General features: G+C 37.2%; 1 protein-coding gene across 1 annotated transcript; it reads right to left on the reverse strand.

Annotated features, from left to right (window-relative positions):
- Positions 1-890: 890 nt before the first annotated feature.
- LOC106057495 (uncharacterized) lies at positions 891-3,304 on the reverse strand. The gene is made up of 2 exons (XM_013214700.2): positions 3,111-3,304; positions 891-1,720 (listed from the first exon to the last, which is right to left on the reverse strand). Exons 1-2 carry the CDS (start codon positions 3,113-3,115, stop codon positions 1,393-1,395), a joined length of 333 nt encoding a protein of 110 aa, XP_013070154.2. The 5' UTR covers positions 3,116-3,304; the 3' UTR covers positions 891-1,392.
- Positions 3,305-21,562: the final 18,258 nt, after the last annotated feature.

The following is a 21,562-nucleotide window of genomic DNA, read 5'->3' on the forward strand; positions in this document are numbered from 1 at the left end:
CTCTTTTAGTAGGCTACAAGCTCAGTGGTAATACTTTTTTTTCTAGAAAAAAAAAGGGGGGGAGGGGCGAAATTTTTTAACTTCGCACGCAGGCGGCCACAACCCTGGTTACAGTATGGGAATTAAAAAAAAACACTTTACTCAGTGACTCCGAGTTAACATTTATTATTTTAATTTATCATTTCGGTAATTTGTTATTTCGTGACCTCAGTTTGTTTTTGATCATTTTCATGGATAAAAAATGCTTGCTCGCATTCAAACAATTCTGCCAAGTATTTTTTGTAGAACGGACTTGAATCTTCAACACTTTCTACTTGTCAATGTGGAACTCAACTCAAAGTTTTCTTTTAAATTAAAGTTAAACAATTTTAACATCTTTTTGAATAAGTTACAAAGCTAGAAATCAATTACTCGTTGCAGTGCAGTTTTAGATTTAGGTCATTGAGATGTCTATCAAGTATCTTCAACTAAATGTGCTTTAATTAAACATTCATTTTTCATCAGACAGACAAGCTCTTTCCCTCGGGCATTACATCTTTCTCTTCTCTCTTGTGCGATATTTTTCTGTTTCTGAGACCTTTTCCTCAGGCAGCATATCTTTCTCTTCTAGAACATCATGTGCGATATTTTTCAGTTTCTGAGACCTTTTCCTCAGGCAGCATATCTTTCTCTTCTAGAACATCATGTGCGAGATTTTTCTGTTTCTGAGACCTTTTCCTCAGGCAGCATATCTTTCTATTCTAGAACATCATGTGCGAGATTTTTCTGTTTCTGAGACCTTTTCCTCGGGCAGCATATCTTTCTCTTCTAGAACATCATGTGCGAGATTTTTCTGTTTCTGAGACCTTTTTCTCTGGAAAAATTAACGCACCTCGCAATAAAAAGATCACACACATCAACAATTTTTTAGGAATTTTCTTCTGTTTTAGTAGTTAGTATGGTAGTAGTATCACTCCACGCAATATTATAATTAAGAAATTAATTTTAGTACACAAATTTAAAGAACATAGCTAATAACTTCAAATAGCATTATCAGAAATCATCTTCTTCAAATGATGCCAGTAGAACAAAAATAAAATCAAAGAGGTTTTCAAAATATAACAGAGTTCAGATCATGTAAAGAAAAGACTTAACAGCAATCAGACTTTACTACATACCATACCAAGGAAGTCCGACCAAGACCCAAAGCTCTTTTTTGTCTTTTAACTATAATTATATATTTATTAGCACACGATTTTAGGTTACACATACACAATTCTAGAGTAAACTAAATATAAATATTATAGTTAGATAATGATCAAGAAAAATCAACCTTACGGGGCCCCGGCGTGTCCCCTCTTGGTATATTATGGATTAAATAGTGCACAATCAAAACAATTATACACAAGTGTCTTACAGAGTAGCATTGTTCTGAATAAAAAAATACGTCTCCGGTGTAAATACAAGTCTATCGGTCCAGTTCAGAAAGATATTAACACTAAACAGTTGACATGACCCTGTAGAAGTGACCCAGTTGAAGGCAGTACAGAAGATAGTGTACCTACGAATTAAGCATTCTTGGAGACAGTAGAGCGGGTCACTGGCAGTCATTGTCATGATTGGTGCATCAGATAGTGCAGTGCCTACTTGTCTGCTGAAATAGTTTTCTTCCAAATTGGAGCTGGGTCTACTGACTAGCACTTCCATTTCACAGATGTGCAAGAAGTTCTGGTATCCAGCTCTGAAAGAAGAGGAAAGTTTTAAATGATCTCAGAACATTTAAATCACTTTGAAAGTGATTCTAATCTAGAATCTTAATTTGAGAAATTTTTAACACTGATTCCTTACTTAATCTTTATAATCAGCAATACTCACCTTACGTTAGAACCACCTAACTACTCTCTTAATAAATAGAAACAATTGTTTACTCACCTTACAACTACTGACTTTATAACTAGACACATCTGTCTACTCACCTTACAACTAGACACACCTCTCTACTGACTTTATAACTAGACACATCTGTCTACTCACCTTACAACTAGACACACCTCTCTACTGACTTTATAGCTAGACACATCTACTCACCTTACAACTAGGCTCACCTCTCTACTGACTTTATAGCTAGACACATCTGTCTACTCACCTTACAATTAGGCACACCTCTCTACTGACTTTATAACTAGACACATCTGTCTACTCACCTTACAACTAGGCTCACCTCTCTACTGACTTTATAACTAGACACATCTGTCTACTCACCTTACAACTAGACACACCTCTCTACTGACTTTATAACTAGACACATCTGTCTACTCACCTTACAACTAGACACACCTCTCTACTGACTTTATAACTAGACACATCTGTCTACTCACCTTACAACTAGGCTCACCTCTCTACTGACTTTATAGCTAGACACATCTGTCTACTCACCTTACAATTAGGCACACCTCTCTACTGACTTTATAACTAGACACATCCGTCTACTCACCTTACAACTAGACACACCTCTCTACTGACTTTATAACTAGACACATCTGTCTACTCACATTACAACTAGGCTCACCTCTCTACTGACTTTATAACTAGACACATCTGTCTACTCACCTTACAACTAGACACACCTATCTACTGACTTAATAACTAGACACATCTGTCTAATCACCTTACAACTAGGCTCACCTCTCTACTGACTTCATAACTAGACACATCTGTCTACTCACCTTACAACTAGGCTCACCTCTCTACTGACTTCATAACTAGACACATCTGTCTACTCACCTCATGACTAGAACACACATGTCCAGGACTTTCCCTACAGATTTCACAGGGCCCAATCTAATAGATGCCTGCGAGGCACCACTTCTATTTCCACACAAACAACTATTAGTATTAATTAGATCATTCTATCAACATTTCTTATACAACATGCATAGATAGCAACTCTAGTGCAATAGGCGCCAGTGGCTTAATTAAAGTTAAGTCTATCGTACGATACACTAATATGTTAACCCTTTAAGTCTTACATCTTCAAAAGCCTGTGACAAGAGCCATGAATGATAGTGATATGCTAAATGTAAATTGAGGGGCCTCTGTCAGGGCCCGATTTGGAGGACCTGTCTACTCACCTCATAATTAGGCGAACGTATCTACCCACAATAGGGACAGGGCATGTAAAGTTAAATGTTCCTGGATCGAGGGGTGCTGTCTGATTATAACACACTTGACCAGTTATAGATGAAAAGTTAGCAAGTTGCCTTGGGTCAGTTGGAAATATATCAAGAACAAAATTCCTCAATCTGCGTGCGATATCAATGCTGTAGTCATGTCTACAATTGAGAGAATATAAAAAAAAACATTTTCTATTAGCATGTTGAAGTTTCACCCCGTTTTTATTATGTCTACAAAATAGAAAATAAATCACCATGAAAACGAGAGATTGTAAAAGAATAACCCCACGAGGATCAGTCCAGCGCTTTATTTCCACGGTTGGTGTCGATTCTTACGAGCCTGATGTCGCGTTTGCATAGTATACCTCAAGAGTGAACTACCAGCAGCTCTCCTGACTTCTATTAAATGACCATAAAATATATCTTGTGGGAGTCGACTTGCAGAATTCTGTGAACATTTCCAAGCCAGCTAAGGCTTCTACTATTGACATCAGCTCGGAGTTTCTGTCACCCTGTTCTTTGGAGGACTTCCTCGTTGGCTATTTTATCTTGGAGGACTTACTAAATGGCTTTTTTTTTTATCTTATCACCTTTTTTTTTTAAATCCACCTAAGTGGACCATGTTTCACGACCGTAAAGCAAAGTTTGTCTTTTGTCCGATGTCAAAAAGCAGTATGAAGCGCCTAGAGTGGAGGCATTACCTTGTCGCTATCACTGGCTAGTATCTCTGAAAGGGGAGCTATTAGTAAGAACTACAACTATCTTGGCTTTATTCAACACGATATATCTCAAAATTTATCATCATTGGCCTCGAACACTTTTTCATGTGGCTGTGAAGCCCTATTTTGGAGAGACACTCCCGTTCACATATATTGCAGGTTAAGGTGGCTTTCGCTTTGGTGGTAAAGGAGCTGGCCATTTTTCAAATGACACGCATTTCTTCAAGAGCTGTGGCCCATGTTTTCTCGCTGTCAATAGCTTTCTTGGTCACCTTCTCTCTCCAACTAGTGCGGTTTTTGGCTATGTCTTCCCAATGGTCAATACCAGATGGTAGAATCCCGAAAGATATCTTGCATGCTGAGCTCCTAGAGGGAGTCAAATCCAAGGGCTGTCCAAGACTATCCTCAAGAGATGTCTGCAAGCGAGGCATGAGAACCACAGGCATCAACAAAAGGATGTAAGAGGAAATAGCCCAAGACAGGAGTGCATGGAGACAGACTGTGCGTGCTGCTACGATCCTCACTGAGAGCAAAAGAAATGAAGCGGCCTTAGTTAAGAGAAAGATAAAGAAAGCTGCCTATTAGCTAGCCCAAAACTCGTGCACGAACTGTGGCAAAATCTGCCGCTCTAGAATTGGCTTGATTAGTCACACTAGATTCTGCCCGTCTAAAGACGAAACCAAACTTGGTGCACCCATTGTCTTCTGAGACAGAAGGAGACATATAATATCATTTAGATACCAACGTTAAGATAAGTACAAATCAACATATTGATAAAATAACAATATGAATGTCAACAAAAAAAAAAAAAAAACCTTTTTATATTTTTAAACTTGTTCTATTGACCATACTCGACATCCAATGGCATTGCTTGGTCTAGTCGTGTGGTACTGTGGTATTCGCTTCGGTTTGTCGTCACAAACGTTCCTGGTTCGTACCTTCCCCGCCATCTTAACCTGAAGTCATAAAAAAAGTACGGCGTCCAAAACAAAAACTAATTAGCCCTCTTCATCGATCTAGCGGCTTATTTCGTGTCATTGGACCTTAGACATTGCTTCACAGATTGCTCCAATGAACAGGGTGAACAGCGATCATTTCTAAGTAGACTCACCTGTTCGTTAGTTGTATTTTCTCTATGACGTACTGACCACGTAGGTCCACCATCCACCATGGAACTAATTCCGACTGAGTGTGAATTCCGTCAAAGTTTATCACGTCATAATTTCCGTCAACTCCTTTGAATGCATAACAAGGTTCAAAGATGGAGCTCTGTGTTGCTGGTTTGAACCGGGCAGCGTTGTACAGCGCAGAGGCGGTGAGCAGTACGGTCATCAGAGGAAAGTATATGATGCATGTGGACATAGTGGTCAAGGTATTTTTTTCGGCCGCTGACTACTGACCTCAGCAAAAAGCGTTTTGTGAAATGTAAGTACACAGCTGCAACTTTGAAGCGTATTATTTCTGTAACACACTAGTAACTTCGTTTTCTGTTTTCTTGGTCAGAAATATCAGTGAGTCTCAACTGTGTTCTGTGTATCATCTAATCACTGTCACGATTTCACATATACATTTTAAAAAATACATATAAATCTTTTTTTTAAATATAATTTTTTTTTTGTTTGCAATAAATACTAGTTAAGTGATAACATGAAACGTAGGTTCATTGTATTTAAGAAAAGCCTTGAATAGCCAAGGCATCGTGTGAATACTTTTTTTTTTGTACATTAAAATTGCAGACATACTACAATAATATTTAATGCTATCTACACGAGTCCCCAATAGAGTTAATTTAAGAAGCATTGACAACGCATTGCTTCAGACATTCAATTAAATAATAAATGATATTAGCTGAAGGATGTGATGTAGATCAATATCAGGCTTGTTACAATCTTTTCAAAGTCTGTCACTCAAAGACAATAAAGTTCCGAATATAAATCATTTCATTCCATGGTTTGAATTGTTCGAAACGAAAGTACAGTTCATTCTCTATTGTCAGCGAATGTTTAAATGATAGGAGATGTCTTGGTCTGCATCTGATAGCGTAGAACAAATTGTCCATGACTATCAATAATGAACTATTCGTAACACAAGCTGAAAGGTAAAATATACAGAACCTTACTCCTTTGTAATCACAGAACAAAAAATACTGTTAAAAATAAAGGGCATTCTATAAATATCAGGATATGTGAAGGCGTGACAGTGACATAAACTTTATGGCATGAGTTCAAACCCAGATGTAGAGTTTGAGTTTCCAAAATTTGTTTCTTCTTCACGTACTCAACAACTAGAAAAAAAAATTTCAAGATTCTGCTCGGCGTTTATATATATTTTTATATCCACAGATCCTATTTGTTTGTTGTGTCTCTTTTTTTAAAATTCAGTATGTTTTTAGTTACATCAATAGAGTGTTATAAACCTGGTGGTGGCACAGATGGGGGTAGTGGTGTGTGTGTAGTCAGCCGACGCAATTCGCCCCAGGCCAGCGCTAGACGAGCGGTTAACCATGACGAGTTACGACGGTCAGCCGAGACGAGTGTCAAAATGACGGTTCGGGAAGGATCGACGTCGTGAACAGAGGAGCGTCACGAAGGATGTGGTCATGTGACGAAACTAGAAACGTCGAGCGATGTTCCGTCCGTTTCTAGAAGGCCAGCAGTCGCAGTCAAGACGGTTCAGAGCCCGGTTCACTACAGTCCGGTCGACTACAGCACAGTTCAGTGTGGTTCAGCGGTGTGGATCTGTACGGAGCATTACGACGGTTCAGTGCGGAGTACTATCAAGTACAGTTGAGACGAACGGCGTCTTGATCTTGGTCTGCGATCGAGTCCGACACAACGAGCCTAGTGTGTGAAGTCAGTCCTAAACTGTTGAACCCAGTGCAATCCCAGAACGAGACGTAGAGGCCAATGCAAGAGTTGATACGGCGGTAAGGTTGATACGGAGAGATATTTGTACAGCCTGTGTTACGAGTTGCCAATTGTGCAGTATTGGCTGTTATTTATTGGACATTAAAATGTTACGTTACTTTGGAGCCCTGAGTTGTCAAGTTCTTTCAGTTGGTGGTGTAAGGTGCAGTTTGCAGAGAGCCTGGATAGTGAGCTTCGTAACAGTATTATACACAACACGATGAGCAAAAAACAAAGCGATAACTTTAGTACTTGAATATTCCACAACTAGTCGACCCGCGGCGTACCATACGCCGATATTTTGCAGGCCGGCCTTAGGCCACTGCAACCTATGCGTCCGCAGTGTGCCCCACACTTTTATAGGACCCACACTAATTCTAGGTGTATAAATTATTAAATTAAATCATTTTATAACTTATAACAGATTTCCCGCCTCATCCTGATTTACCAGGAGCTCCTGGAAATCTCCTGAATTGCAAAATATACGAAAAAGTCCTGGAAAAATCCGGAAATTATTACAATATTTTGAAAACTCATACGAATCTCCTGAAATATATAGACACAATTTTCCTTTTGGGGTGTCATTCTATGGAATATGGAAAACGACAATCCTACGCGCGATTTAAAAAAACGGTATTATGCAATACCCGTAATGGTGGAATCTAGTGAAAGAAGCTTCTCACGCCTCAAACTATTGAAAATTACTTGAGGTCAACAATTCTGAAAGATAGACTGAAATATTTGGTAAATTCTTGCTATTTAGTGAGATCTATGTAGGAAACAGAATTCTTATGATATATTGTATGACTTCGCGTGGTAATTCTGTGCATAGTAAAAAATGAATAAAATACAAAAAAAAATAATTTTCTAATACAAACTCTTAATTTTCACTTATTATCCGTATCCCTACCGAACCTGGGCCCCGCGAAATCCATTTCGCATCGGGCCCCACAATGGTTAAGTCAGACCCTGCTATTTAGTGAAGGATGAATACATAGTTGATTATTTGTTCTCTTTCCATGACTTCTCGGTCACAATGGTTGAGTCTGGCCCCGCTATTTAGTGACGGGTGAATACTACTTGTTCTCCCCCCTTTTTTTTATTTCGCCTCTTAAATTACGTGTGGGAACTCTAGTCCGTCCGACTTGCAGAAATAAAAGAGTGATCTTTCCATTACTTGGTGTATAAAGTCTTGACATGAAGAGAACTATATCTATAATATAAAGCGGAATGTTTGACGTATGTATGTATGTATATATGTATGTATATATGTATGTCCCCATATAGAAATAAAAACCGCTTGACCAATTTTGATAAAACTTGGCAGAAATGTTCCTTGGGTACCAACTTAGAGCGTAGTGTATGTATTGTGGCCCTAAAACAAACTTAAGACCCTAAAAAAAAAAAAGACCAACTCTATTACAGCTATAGTATTTTATGGATCTAGGCCATGTTTACATGCTGTGTCTAAATGATGAGGTCACGCATGCACAGCAGAGATGAAAATCTATAGATCTAAATTAGCTTTCGTATATATATATAGATTATAGAGAGAGATACCTATTTCACCGGTGCTCAAAGGTTTCATTTATAATGTAGAGCAAAATACTGTGAAGTCCAAAACAAGTCAGCACTTCTTAAATATACTACTGGGCAAATTTTCACTGACAAGTGACAACAGATGGGTAAAACATTACTCCGAACTCTACGCCACAACAAGCTCAGTCTCTACCTCAGCCCTTAATGCTATCAACCAATTACTCGCAATGTTTTAGTTAGTCGAGTATCCACCCTAATAGAGCTCAACAAAGCCATTGACAACATAACTGCCGGCAACCCCCCTGGAGGCGATGGTATCTTCCCGGATTTTCTGAAACAGTGAAAACTACACTTAGCCAACGTCTACACGAACTGCTCTGTAAGTGCTGGCAAGAAGGTGCTGTGTCTCAAGACCTGCGGGAGGCTAAAACCGTTACCCTGTACAAGAACAAATGTGACAGAAGCGACTGCAACAATTACAGGTGAATTTCCCTCTAAGAATTGTAGGCAAAGTATATGCTTGAGTGATCTTTCCCAGGCTACAAAAAACTCGCTGATTGGGTCTATCCAGAATCTCTGAGGCCATCCAGCTCTAATGGGTATCTGACATTAGTTGGGGAAAAGTAAAGGTGATTGGTCGTTGTGAAGGCCACATGACACCCTCGTTAGCAATCGGCCACAGAAACAGACCCCGCCCGATAGATCGATAGATTTGACCCCTGTTTAGGGTGATTTTTTTTTTACATTGTAAAGGGGTTTTTTAAATTATGGATTTGGTCATATTCGTATTTAATAGTTGTAATTAGACATTAGAGTTTATGTTATTTGTTTCAGGTTTCACTTTTCAGTGTGTCAGTGTTGGCGCTAAATAATAGTATTGTGAGTTCTGGTGCTACTCAGAAGATTGTTAACTTCATTGTATAGGAACATTCTTCTTGGTTGGAAGCTCCTTGTATTATCCTGAACGTTGCTATAGATAGTTGAACTGAACCTGTTACAGAATCTTTGTCTTGAGTTGAAAACTGAAATATTGTTAAGGTCAATATTATTTGACAACATACTGTAAGGTGGTTATCTTGTTTTTAAATACTATTTAATCATTTAATTTAACTGACTTATGAATTAATTATTTCATTTCATGTCATATGTATTGGTATTTATTTCTCATTCCCATTAGTCGTTTGTCGTTTCATTGTGCAAATATGATTGAATTAAATGTATAGTTTAATTGTAAATCATAATACACATAGTTTATTAATTTATGTACAACTGGGTGTGTATGGTGCGACTTTTAGGCTGAACTTCGAGACTATTATAGTTATCAAATAAAAAGACATTATAATTAATTTTAACACATACGCATTGCAATTACTATTACATGTTTAATACCTTGACAATTTAATACTTATTAATTAAATAATCAAAGTCCTGACAATAAGAGAACGAGAAGATATTTATCTTAAAAGGACTTCAGACGTCTTCGTGACATTCCGCATTCATCAATGAGTTCATCAATTAATGTTCATGACAGATTGGCGCATCGTTTTGTATGTCTAGATCTAAGCATTATTGGATTATTATAAAGTCAAGTCATAAAATGGTAACTGTTGCAAAGTTGTTTACTGTCATTATTATCGTTTATCACTTTAGACAGAATACACATTTCATAACAGACTTTTAAAATCCGGACTTCTTACAGAGAGAACAGCATTCTTGTAAATCCTGGTCTTTAAAAAACGGTCAATAAAAATTTAAGTTTTCAATCCAGACATTTTATAATAATGAACGGGACATTTTATTATTAAGAAATGCATTACCTGTAGCATCACACCTAAACACTTACATATTTTAAGCTTCTTGTAGAAATTGTTGAGTTCAACTCAATGACAAAGTGCTTGTTTCATTTAGACAATTATGAAGACATGGCATTGAAGTTGAAGCCAAGTTATCAGTTAGTTTAGTTCAGAATCTCTACATAAAAATTGTATTTTTTTTTCTCCAAAGACTTCAAGTCACTAATTTTTGACACATTTGGAAACTGAAAATCTGTATGAGAGGTCCACCTAAGAGGAGATCAACTTAAGAGAATATGAAACTAACAGGTCTGGTCAGTCTGAAGAGCATTTACTTGAATTCCCGTTGGAGGAAATATCTACAACGTAGGTCATAAAACTATTGTACGGCCATAACCTGGGTCACATTGACAAGTTCACGCTAACTTTTCAGTGTCAGCCCTCTGGACGTGAAAGCCGTCTGCAGAGCCTGGAACTCATATTCATATTCAAAGCAATTCAATATAGATTAAAAAACAATTATTTACACCTAATCAGAGCTATGTTCGTGCGAGTAGGTGTGGTTTATGTGTATGTCATAGTTCATCTGAGGTGCGGAATAAAACTTGATTGTGGCTTGAAAAAAGTTATTCTAGTTTGTAACTAAAGAAGTTTTTGCCACTGCTCTCTAGATCGTTTGGATAAAAAAAAAACTTTTGTTTTTCTTTCATTAAGTATTGAAACAGACGAGTGACCCCTTTAAAAAAGCAACAAGTAAAACTAAATGGCTGAAAACTTTATTTTGCATTGAATTCATATATCAATGGGAGGCAACTAGTGAAACTATCTAGATTTTTTTGTTTTAAATGGATTATGTGCTCTTGGAAAGTTTCTACGGATAACCTTCGACCACATACATTGTGCATGCTCCTGCTCTCAGGCCCAGCCTTGGGCATATGCATAGACAAACTAGGCAGCCTCCTAGGGACTCCGATTGCTCTAATCTCATGCTTAACATCACTCAATGGGTCTATGTCTACTATATAATATTTATGATAAGTATATTTTTGTTAAATCTTTCGAAAAATGTAAGGGTATCCACAACATCCTGCCTAGGGGCCTCCAATTACTTATATCCGCCCTTGAAATATGCTAATGACCTAAACTTAAAATGTGTTTAAATTATTGAATCTTAGAGTTAGAAATCGGAAAAAACTGGAGGTTAATAGTGAAAGTTAATACTGTTTATGACGATGCGGTGTCCCAAGAAAGTTTGTATTAGTATCTTAAGAACTTTGTCCAATGACCTTTCAGAAATTCTAATAAAAAAATAACACACGATTTACTTTGCTTCTTTTTCTTCTTATAAATTATAGACGTTACTTCCAAAGAGAAGATAATTACGTCCTACCGTGTCCCGTGTTTATCTAGCCATACATGTTAATCTGTGACTCTCTGCTAAGTCATTGGTTTTTCTGGGATCAGGCAACCCATTCCATGATCTAATAAGGAAAAAGGAGCAATTTTGTTCAAATTTTTCCTAGCATATGGAACAAGAAATGTGTATTTCTGATTATTTTATTACAATACCTCTATTTAAGTAAGGAGGATATTCCAGCTACCGTCGCCTCAGCGTGGCGCCTCCGTGGAAACGTCCGTCAAGGGAGTCGGATAGGCTAAGAACGGTAGCACACATAGCTCTCAGTGGGCTACCACTAGTATGCTCTAGCGAGTGTACATTGCACGTGGTAGGGATGTAAAAAAGGCTCGCTATCCATTCCAAACCCCCCCCCCCCCACCGATCCGTTCTCTAACGAGGGCCATACGGGTGGTGATAAACCCTCGCACGGGTTCGGTGGGACATTATAGGCATATGAGGTACCCTTCCGTGGGGCTCGGGCCTCAGGCCCGCATGAGAGGAGGAACTCAGAGCGTGGCCGTGAGGAACATGCAACATGACAAACCGGGTGTGATTACATGATCACCTAGTCGTAGAGGGACCTCAGACAGAGCGGTTGGTGAAGAGCCAATTTCTCATCCTTGCCACGGGATAAAATCCTTTCCCTGGTCACATGGTTCATAAAAGGGACCGGAAGTCTCGAACCATAAAGGGCATCTGATTCTATTCAAGTAAGAACTTCATTGAGGCAGAATCTGGACGATGATATAAAAAACAACTCTGAGTTTGGCCGTTTTTCAAAGTAAAAAAGAAATCATTTTTAATTTGGCTATGAATTTGATAGAAAAATCATGGTGTACCGTAGTGTACCGATAGCATAGGTCAGATTTAAGTATGTAGAGGCCCCGGGGAATGAAATTTTGTGTAGGCCCCTAAACGTTTTCATTTTTAGCGGCCCCCGAAAGGGAAAAAGACGCTATTAGTTTTGTGTGAAATGTCTGTCCGTCTGTCTGTCCGTCCCGTTTAGATCTCGTAAACTAGAAAAGATAGTGAAAATCCGACATCACAATATTTTAGACCATTCAAAGTTCTGATGCTACGGCTACTTTTTTTTTTCTGAAAGCGAAAAATCTAATTTTTAGATCACTTATGCAAGCAGTTTTTTAAATAGAAAAAGCTAATTAGTATGCATTATAAGTTAGACCTAATTTAAAACGAATAGTAATATTGTAAACTGCATTTTCTTTATTGTAGAAATATTCAGAGATTTTACTGTATTCGAATACAAATACTCCCGTTTTAAAACAATTACATCAATTATACCACTTGAGTTAGGCCTGGGGGTGCGGTAGCTGAGAGGTAAAGCGCTTGGCTTCCGAACTGGGAGTCCCGGGTTCGAATCCTGGTGAAGACTGGGATTTTCAACTTCGGAATCTTTGAGCGCCCAACTCTAATGATTCCACCCAGCTCTAATGGGTACCTGACATTAGTTGGGTAAAAGTAAAGGTCTTTGGTCGTTGTGCTGGCTACATGACACCATCGTTAATTAGATGAACTTTACATCATCGGCTCTATAGATCACAAGGTCTGAAAGGGAAACTAGTTAGGCCAGGTTGACATCTAATTTTGCATTCACTTGCACCTATCCTTTGATCTGCTGGACCGTTGGGCCACTACACAAGATCTGTCAATCCTCTTTCTCCATTCTTATCTTAAGGGGAAAAAAGCCGCTATTAGGTTTGTGCAAAATGTCCGTCTGTCCGTCTGTCACATTCAGATCTCGAAAACTAGAAGAGAAATGAAAAATATTATTTCATTATTAAATGCGGCTTGAAAAGTTTAGGTGCAACGGCTACTTTTGGTTTTCTAAAAGCAAACCATTTAATTTATAAAATTAATTATGCAAGAGATTTTTTCATAAAAATACACCAATTCTAAAACAATTACGTAAATGTAAGGGAGGCAATGTTACAATATGCTAACAAAGAAGAGCATTATTTGTGTATTTTACAGTATCACTAAGTCAAATATATTTATAAAATGTACAGGAAATGTTTACAACAAATATAAATAATAGTTAAAGATGTTTTTTTCTGGTCAACTTTTTACTAGACAAAGTGGATATAAGCTTTGAAAATAATAGAATTCCACATTCAAGTACTTAACTAAGTAGGTGTATTAAAGGCAGAGTTCTCACCCTTACGATCTAGGGGGCGAATGATATAAAGATCACTGTTAACACAGCGAGGGTATCATGTGGCCTTTACAACGACCAACCGCCTTTACTTTCGCCAACAAATTTCAGGTACCCATTAGAGCTTGATGGACTCAGATGCAACCTAAAGATTTCAACCCCCTCGGTTTGGAAGCCAAGCGCTTTCATTCAGTTGTGACTCTTTGTGATATTAATTAAAACTAAAAAAAATTCCACAAAAAAGATGACTTGGTGTAACAGTTTTACGCCAAATAATATTACAGTGCGCAGATACATTCTTTATAATATACAAAAGGGACAAACTCTAAGTTTAAAACATTTACTGGAGAAGACTAAACCCACTTCATAACGACTTAATAAATTTCTCATCTGTATTAAATTAGTTTTATTTATCATTAAGAATAAATCGATGAATGAAACAAGGTTACAAAGAAAGTTATCTGCCCCCCAAATTGGTTCGATTAGGTAGATAAAAAGACAGGTTTCAATATTTTCAGAAAGAATATATATCAAACAAAGAACTACAAACTATCAACAACTTCAGCACTATCTCCGTTGATATAAAACGAAGAGACGTGGTGTTGTATTGTTAGTTCGACTAACGACTTGATATCACATGATATTATGATAATATGTAGATATATTAATGTTTTATTCAAAGTACGTAAAGTAAAGTACCCTTTCGGACCATGCAGATGATGTTAAGGTCATCTGTTTTATAAGGCCAACGGTTAACTAGCAGGGTGTCATGTGGCCAGCGCAACGACCAATCGCCTTTACTTTCACCAACTTAAGTCAGGTACCCATTAGAGTTGGGTGTACTCAGAGGCGCCCTAAAAATCCGGAAATTCAAAATTCCAGTCTTTGCCGAGATTCGAACCCAGGACCCCAGGTTCAGAAGCCAAGAGCTTAACCACTCAGCCACCGCTCCCCCACCCAGTTGTTATTATTATTACATATTTGATATTCATATGTATTTGATTGAATTGATATTTATAAAGATACAGTTAAGACTTAGGTTACACTTACTGTTATATTATCAATTATGATGAAATAACAACACTGCTGTTTAAGTCATAACTCCATTTTATTGACATGACAAGAAAGTCAAAAACTAACAGGAGACTTGAATACACACTAATAACAGACTTGAGAAAAACATGTGAACACGTGAACATACTGAACAGTAGGACAAGAGAGACTACAAGTAAACAAACAAACACACACACAACATACATAAACATCAATACACATATAATACATATAATACACATGTAAATGTAACATTCACAAAGACTGCATCACGAATGAATAGATTAGAAACAGGATTAATACAGCAATTGGACCCCACGATGACCAGCTAACTTTAAAAAAAAAAACGTAAACTCAACCTTTCACCCTTCTTTCTACTTGTGGTGTGTGTGTACCACCATCTGCAATCCAGGACCGTTCCTTAATGCTTGCTCTCCATGGGGATCAATCCAACACTTTTTTCTTCCAACGGTTGGTGTTGATTCTTACGAGCCTGATGTCGCCTTTTTTTGTGTACCTTAAGAGTGAACGACCAGCAGCTCTCCTGATCTCTATTAAATGACCATAAAATATATCTTGTGGGAGTCGACCTGCAGAATTCTGTGTCTGTCCATTGTTCGATGGCTAATGGCAGTATGAAACGACTAGTGTGGCAGCAATAACCTTGTTGCAACCTCTGGTTAGCACCTGTGAAAGGGGAGACATTGATTCAACACGATACATCTCATCATTTCAAAGAGACACATACACGTCTGACATGACTCATGGCTAGATTAACATGGACACACAACAGCCATGACATTCAGACATACTGGACGCACACAGAAAATAAAAGAGCTCGATAGTACAACGCAGCCTTTTTACGCAGGTCAAAGGTTGAGGACTCATGAAATCTTCACAATGAAATTTATTTTCCTATCGGAGCTGTGACGTCACTGAACAAGGAGCTTGCCAATGTCGAAATAATACACGAGGAATTGCTAGATAACTTCGTTGCAAATAAAATTTATTTAGATTAACTAGACCTAAAATATCACAATTGGTTAATATTATTTAGACATCAACGTTAGTATAAGCACAAATTCATATTACTATAAAATAACCATATAAATGTTAACATAAAATGATAATAAACCTTTTATATATTTAAACTTCTCTATTGCATGGCCAGGGCGAAAGGGCGCCAAACTAACAAAAAGCTGAGAGAAGAAGCAGGCCTATCTGCAACTGACCTAACCCACCCATGCCACATATGAGGCCGGCTTTTGAAAGCGAGGATTGGACTTTACAGCTATCTTCGAGTCCATAGGAAATGAGAAATGTGCTAATCTTCGACCACAAAGGGGGGAGCTATATTGACCGTACTTGACATCCCATGGCTTCGCTTGGTCCAGTCGTGAGGTCCTGTGGTATTCGCTTCCATCCATCGTCACGAATGTTCCTAGTTCGTGTCCTTCCCGCCGTCTTAACCGGAAGTCATGTAATAGGGCGTCAAATATTTAGAGAACACAAAATAACAAACCCTCTTAATCGATGTAGCTGCTTATTCAGTCTTAAACTTTATGTCATTGGACCAGCCCAACTAGAACCACAATGATTGCTTCCCAATTGGCTCCAAGTAGCAGGGTGAACAGTGTTCATTATTTCTAAGTAGACTCACCTGTTCGTTAGTTGTATTTTCTCTATGAAGTACTGACCACGTAGGTCCACCATCCACCATGGAACTAATTCCGACTGAGTGTGAATTCCGTCAAAGTTTATCACGTCATAATTTCCGTCAACTCCTTTGAATGCATAACAAGGTTCAAAGATGGAGCTCTGTGTTGCTGGTTTGAACCGGGCAGCGTTGTACAGCGCAGAGGCGGTGAGCAGTACAGTCATCAGAGGAAAATATATGATGCATGTGGACATAGTGGTCAAGGTATCATTTCGTCCGCTGACAACTGACCGCAGTTAAAAGCGTTTCGCTAAAGACTTTTAAACAAACGTACGTGGACAGCTGTAACTTTGACGCGCTCCGTGACACGCAAGTAACATCGTTTTTCTCTTATCTGTCAGACATATCAGTGAGTCTCAAATCGCTATCGGGATTTCACATATATATTTTTAAAATACACACACACACATATATATCTGTTTCACTGTATATAAATAACCCTAAACCTTTACTCTATAAGTGTTAAATCGATACTTTCAATTTTTTTATTTAAATACATTTTACGTCTCAAAATTTTACAATTTAGTGGCGTTACTAGAAAGGTTTGGGGGTGTGTACTAAATCTGATCACACCTACCTAGGATTGTATATAAACAGTTATTTGTATTATATTTCAACCAAAAAAAAAATTATTAAAAAGAGAATAAAGCAACGAGAGATTTTAGAGAAAGTATTTTCTAGAGGAAAGGACAAAACCCCTCATCTAATTGCACACAGTGGTAGCAGACTCTGTGACGCCTCTCATTCTCAACTAGGACTTTCTGTGTGGATTTGTTAGTCAAGCTATTATTTTTACATTTTGAACATTATTTCTCTATGTTAAAATATGAGTACAGTGATAAAAGTGCAACGTAGGTTGGATGTACTTCAAAGAGATGGTCGCCCATACATCATGTTATTATTTCTTTTTTTTTATAAGAACATTTCAAACATGATATACAATACACGAGTCCCCATGGGAGTTTATTTGAGAAGCATTGAGGAAACATCGCTTCATAGGTTCAATTAAATTATTAATGATATTACCTGTAGGATGAGATGCAGATCAATATCTTAGTCCTGTTACAATCTTTTCAAAGTCTGTCACTCAAAGACAATAAAGTTTCTACCTTTATCAATTTATTCCATGTATTGAAATGTTCTTAAAAATATAGTTAATTCACCATTGTCAGCGAGTGGTCTATGTCTGATAGAGTTACACAAAGTGTCCATAACTACCTATAATGAACCTACGATAACAGAAGTTAACAGATAAAATACACAGTACATGACACTTCATAGTCAAGGAACGAAAAATAAATGGTACGGCAGAGCAGGCGCCGTATGTTAAATATGCTGCCATCGGTACGGACCCTGATACAAGCGTCGCCTGATTTTATTTAGCATTGCTCCAAAGGGTGCTTGATCAAGCACACAACCCTGCTTCACACCATTCTCTATAGAGAAGTGAGCTGATTGATAAAATAGTAATTTAAATGCTGAAGACTTAAAAAAAAACTAATTTGGTTTTATTAATTGCTTTTTTGTTTATTTCGAAAGAAAGTAAAGTTCCTATTTCAGACCTTGCAATCTATAGGTCAGATGATGGAAAAATCATGTTTCTGTGGCCCAAAGTTAAAGAAGGTCTCATGTGGCCAGCACAATGACCAACCGCCTTTACTTTTCCCAACTAATGTCAGGTACCCATTAGAACTAGGTGGACTCAGAGGCGCCCTATAGATCCGGAAAGTAAAAATCCCAGTCTTCACCAGGATTCGAACCAGAGACCCCTGTTTGGAAGCTTACCACTCAACCTATTCGCCTCCTTGACTGCTGTCTAGATGTGTAAAAATGAGGATCTATAATACATAAAGATTTCATAAAGATTCTAAATTAAGAAACAAATCTCAATAAGGTTTTATCGATTTCTTTTGTTATTTTCTCCTGTGTCCTAAACTAAAAGTTAAAAAAGAGAAAATGTGTGGAATCAAACATAAGGCCCTCGACCAGGACTGTGTTTGTGTCTGTTGAATGCTCTTGACTTGACTTAACTCACAAGATCACCAACTTCAATGACTTGTTGATTTTTACTTAACACCAACTACGAGCTCGATACATTAAAGGGATACAAAAATAAGATGACCTTAATACACTTTTTAAGACTAGTGAAGACCTCAACGATTTTTGTTTACATAACACGTCTCTAAAGCCGTCGATATGTCACATCAGCTCATTCGCCATGCCTCTTGCTTCAAGCCCAAACCATATTCTTTTTTTTGTGTAGTCCTATTTTGCAACGTCATTCGTCTATGTGGCTATGTCACTACTTTGTGCTGTCACTTACTACAATGCGCAATATTTATGTGATAGTAGGCAAAAATTACCTTTTTTAGTCCAAGGTAAGTGATAGCAGGCAAAAATTACCTTTTTTAGTCCAAGGTAAGTGATAGCAGGCAAAAATTACCTTTTTTAGTCCAAGGTAAGTGAAAGCAGGCAAAAATTACCTTTTTTTATTTCAAGGTAAGTGAACGAACTAGGGATGCGTATTGAGTGATAGAAAATCTAATCCATTATTATTTCTTGTACGAAAACAAAAAGAGTCGAATTAAAAACTATAAACATTTTTTTCAAGGAGCTTTGTCTGTCTGTATGGTATTACGTTTGTACTCGTTATTTTATCTGACTGAGCTGACATTTTAAACAATTATTTCTTTTACCTGGCAACACAGGAATCAATAAGGAAAATAAACCAATTAGTTAATTATCTATTGGTAATTATTAATTTGTGTAGTATCTTGAACAAGGATAGCAGCCAGGAAAACCAATGACTTTGCAGAATTTAAGTCATTGGTTAACATCCATGACATCGCTAGATGCATAACAAGCAGAACGTAATAATCTTCTTTTTTGAAGTATATTCTGTATTTTATTATAAGAAGAAGAAGAAAGGAAAGAAAACGTTATTGACAGATATGGTGGTATAAGTTGAATTAGTTCCCCTGAGGACTTGATCCCCGAGTGAACTTTTTTTTTGGATGCATTTAAAAAAAAATCATGTAAATATTCAAGATACCCACTTCTTCTCTGCCCCTTTTAGAACTGGTTCAAACAAGTGATTGAGTTGTAGAGCATCGTGAAGACCAAAAGGTAGACAAACACAATTGGTAAAATATCTCCATCGAACATATTTATATATCAGTCAAACGTGTATATACGATCACATAACTGATCCAAAATATTTGATACAATTAAACTTAATAAAAGCTTTGATTTTTTTTAAAAAAGTATTTTTTCATGTTTTTGTTCTTAATTTTTTTTTTTGTATTTTGTTATGTAGGCTGCTCTTTCTTTTTATTTTTAAAACACTAATTGAACTTTGAAATCGTTTCGCGGAGACCGTCTCTTTTCAAACTAAACTAAGCGTAAACTACGCTTGAGAGTACACAAATCATTAGCTATTGTTATGAAAGTCAAGATCAAATGTTCTCACTTTTTTAAAATTGTAGCCCTAGAGTTGTTTGTGTAAAAAGGAACGTTGAACAAAAATGGGAAGACAATAATTTGTTGGACAAATTCTTCCTTTTTTATTCCCTCCAATAAAAATCAAAACGCAAGAGTGGATGTTGTCAGTGTCACTGATTGAGAGCCACTGGTTGGGATGACCCTCAACCAAAGAGGAATTAGAACTGGTATAAAGAAATATTCAGCTAAATGTTATCTAAATTTTTCTCCCTTCACAATGTCTACTGTAAGTTAAGATATTCCAATCAACTCTGTTTTTGTTTCTTAGTGTTGACGAATGGGACGGCTGTCCAGTGTCTTGGTATACGCGCTGAACTGTCGTTCGGTCAAATTCATTGAGCCCCCATACGCCCTGCTTGAGATACTAGGATATAGATTCATTTCAACTCTGAAGGAACATATGAACATGTAAAACATTTTACAAAACAAACAATAAAAATTTTTTTTACCGAAAGTTGCTATTTACTTTATGAATTTAAAAAAAATGTATTTCAAAGTTCTGAGAGAAAGTGGACATTTACAAAAATAATTCTCACCATTTTTACTAGGGCGTCCAAGTCAAAATTAATGGAAGCCATTATTGTCTACTTTTTCCTTACGGGCATGATTCTGGTCAATGCTGGACTCCACAACGCCGCTCTCTATAAACCAGCGATACAGAGTTCAAACTATCAGGACTGCTTTGCCTATAAGGGAGTTGACGGGAACGCAGATGGTAATCTATCCAATGGTCACTGTCAACACACAGGTCAAGAGCTAATCCCTTGGTGGATGGTGGACTTACGTGGCCAGTTTGTGGTTGAAAAAATACAAATAACCAACAGGTACATTTGAGATCTAATTCAATATTTAATTTTTTTTTTTTAAATTTATACACAAGTTATTTTTATTTTGTTTAACTGAGAAATGTCTAATTTCAAATTTGTATTTAAACAAGAAAAAACAAAATTACAAAGAAAATTTGCGTGGAAACCTCCTATCTTATCTTCTTATCTTATATAATACAGATGTTACTTTAAAAAAGAAGATGATTACGTCCTACGCGTCATGCATTTAGTCATGCATATTAACCAATGACTTAAATTCTGCCAAGTCACTGGTTTTCCTGGCTGGCTCAGGCAACCCATTCCATGCTCTAATAGCACTAGGGAAGAAGAAGCACTTGTACAAATCTGTCCTAGCATATAGGACGAGTAGAGTGCCATTATCATTGTGTCTTTCTGAGTATTTTTATTAAATTTTGTTTTTTGTATTTGAAGATTATGGTTCAGTGTTTTATGTATACTTGCTACTTACTTTTGAGTTTTCTGTTTTGAAGGCTTTCTAAATTTTGGGATTTTACTAAAGGTGTTACTCTAGTCAAATGTGAACATTCGTTTGTTATGAATCTCGGGCGGGGGGTCGGCCGAGTGGGGTGGGACGATCGCCCCTGCCGCCCCCCCCCCCTCCCCTTAGATCTGCCAGTGCTTTATAATACAAGCCCTCTTTAGATCTAATATATAAAAATTATTAGTTAGAATTCTTTTTGATATTTTGAACAGTTATTGTAGTGTTGTTATAGTGTTGTTAAAGTGTTGTTATAGTGTTGTTATAGTGTTTCCCTTCTTTCT

This window comes from Biomphalaria glabrata, chromosome 7 (genome assembly GCF_947242115.1).
Source record: "Biomphalaria glabrata chromosome 7, xgBioGlab47.1, whole genome shotgun sequence".
NCBI lineage: Eukaryota > Metazoa > Mollusca > Gastropoda > Planorbidae > Biomphalaria > Biomphalaria glabrata.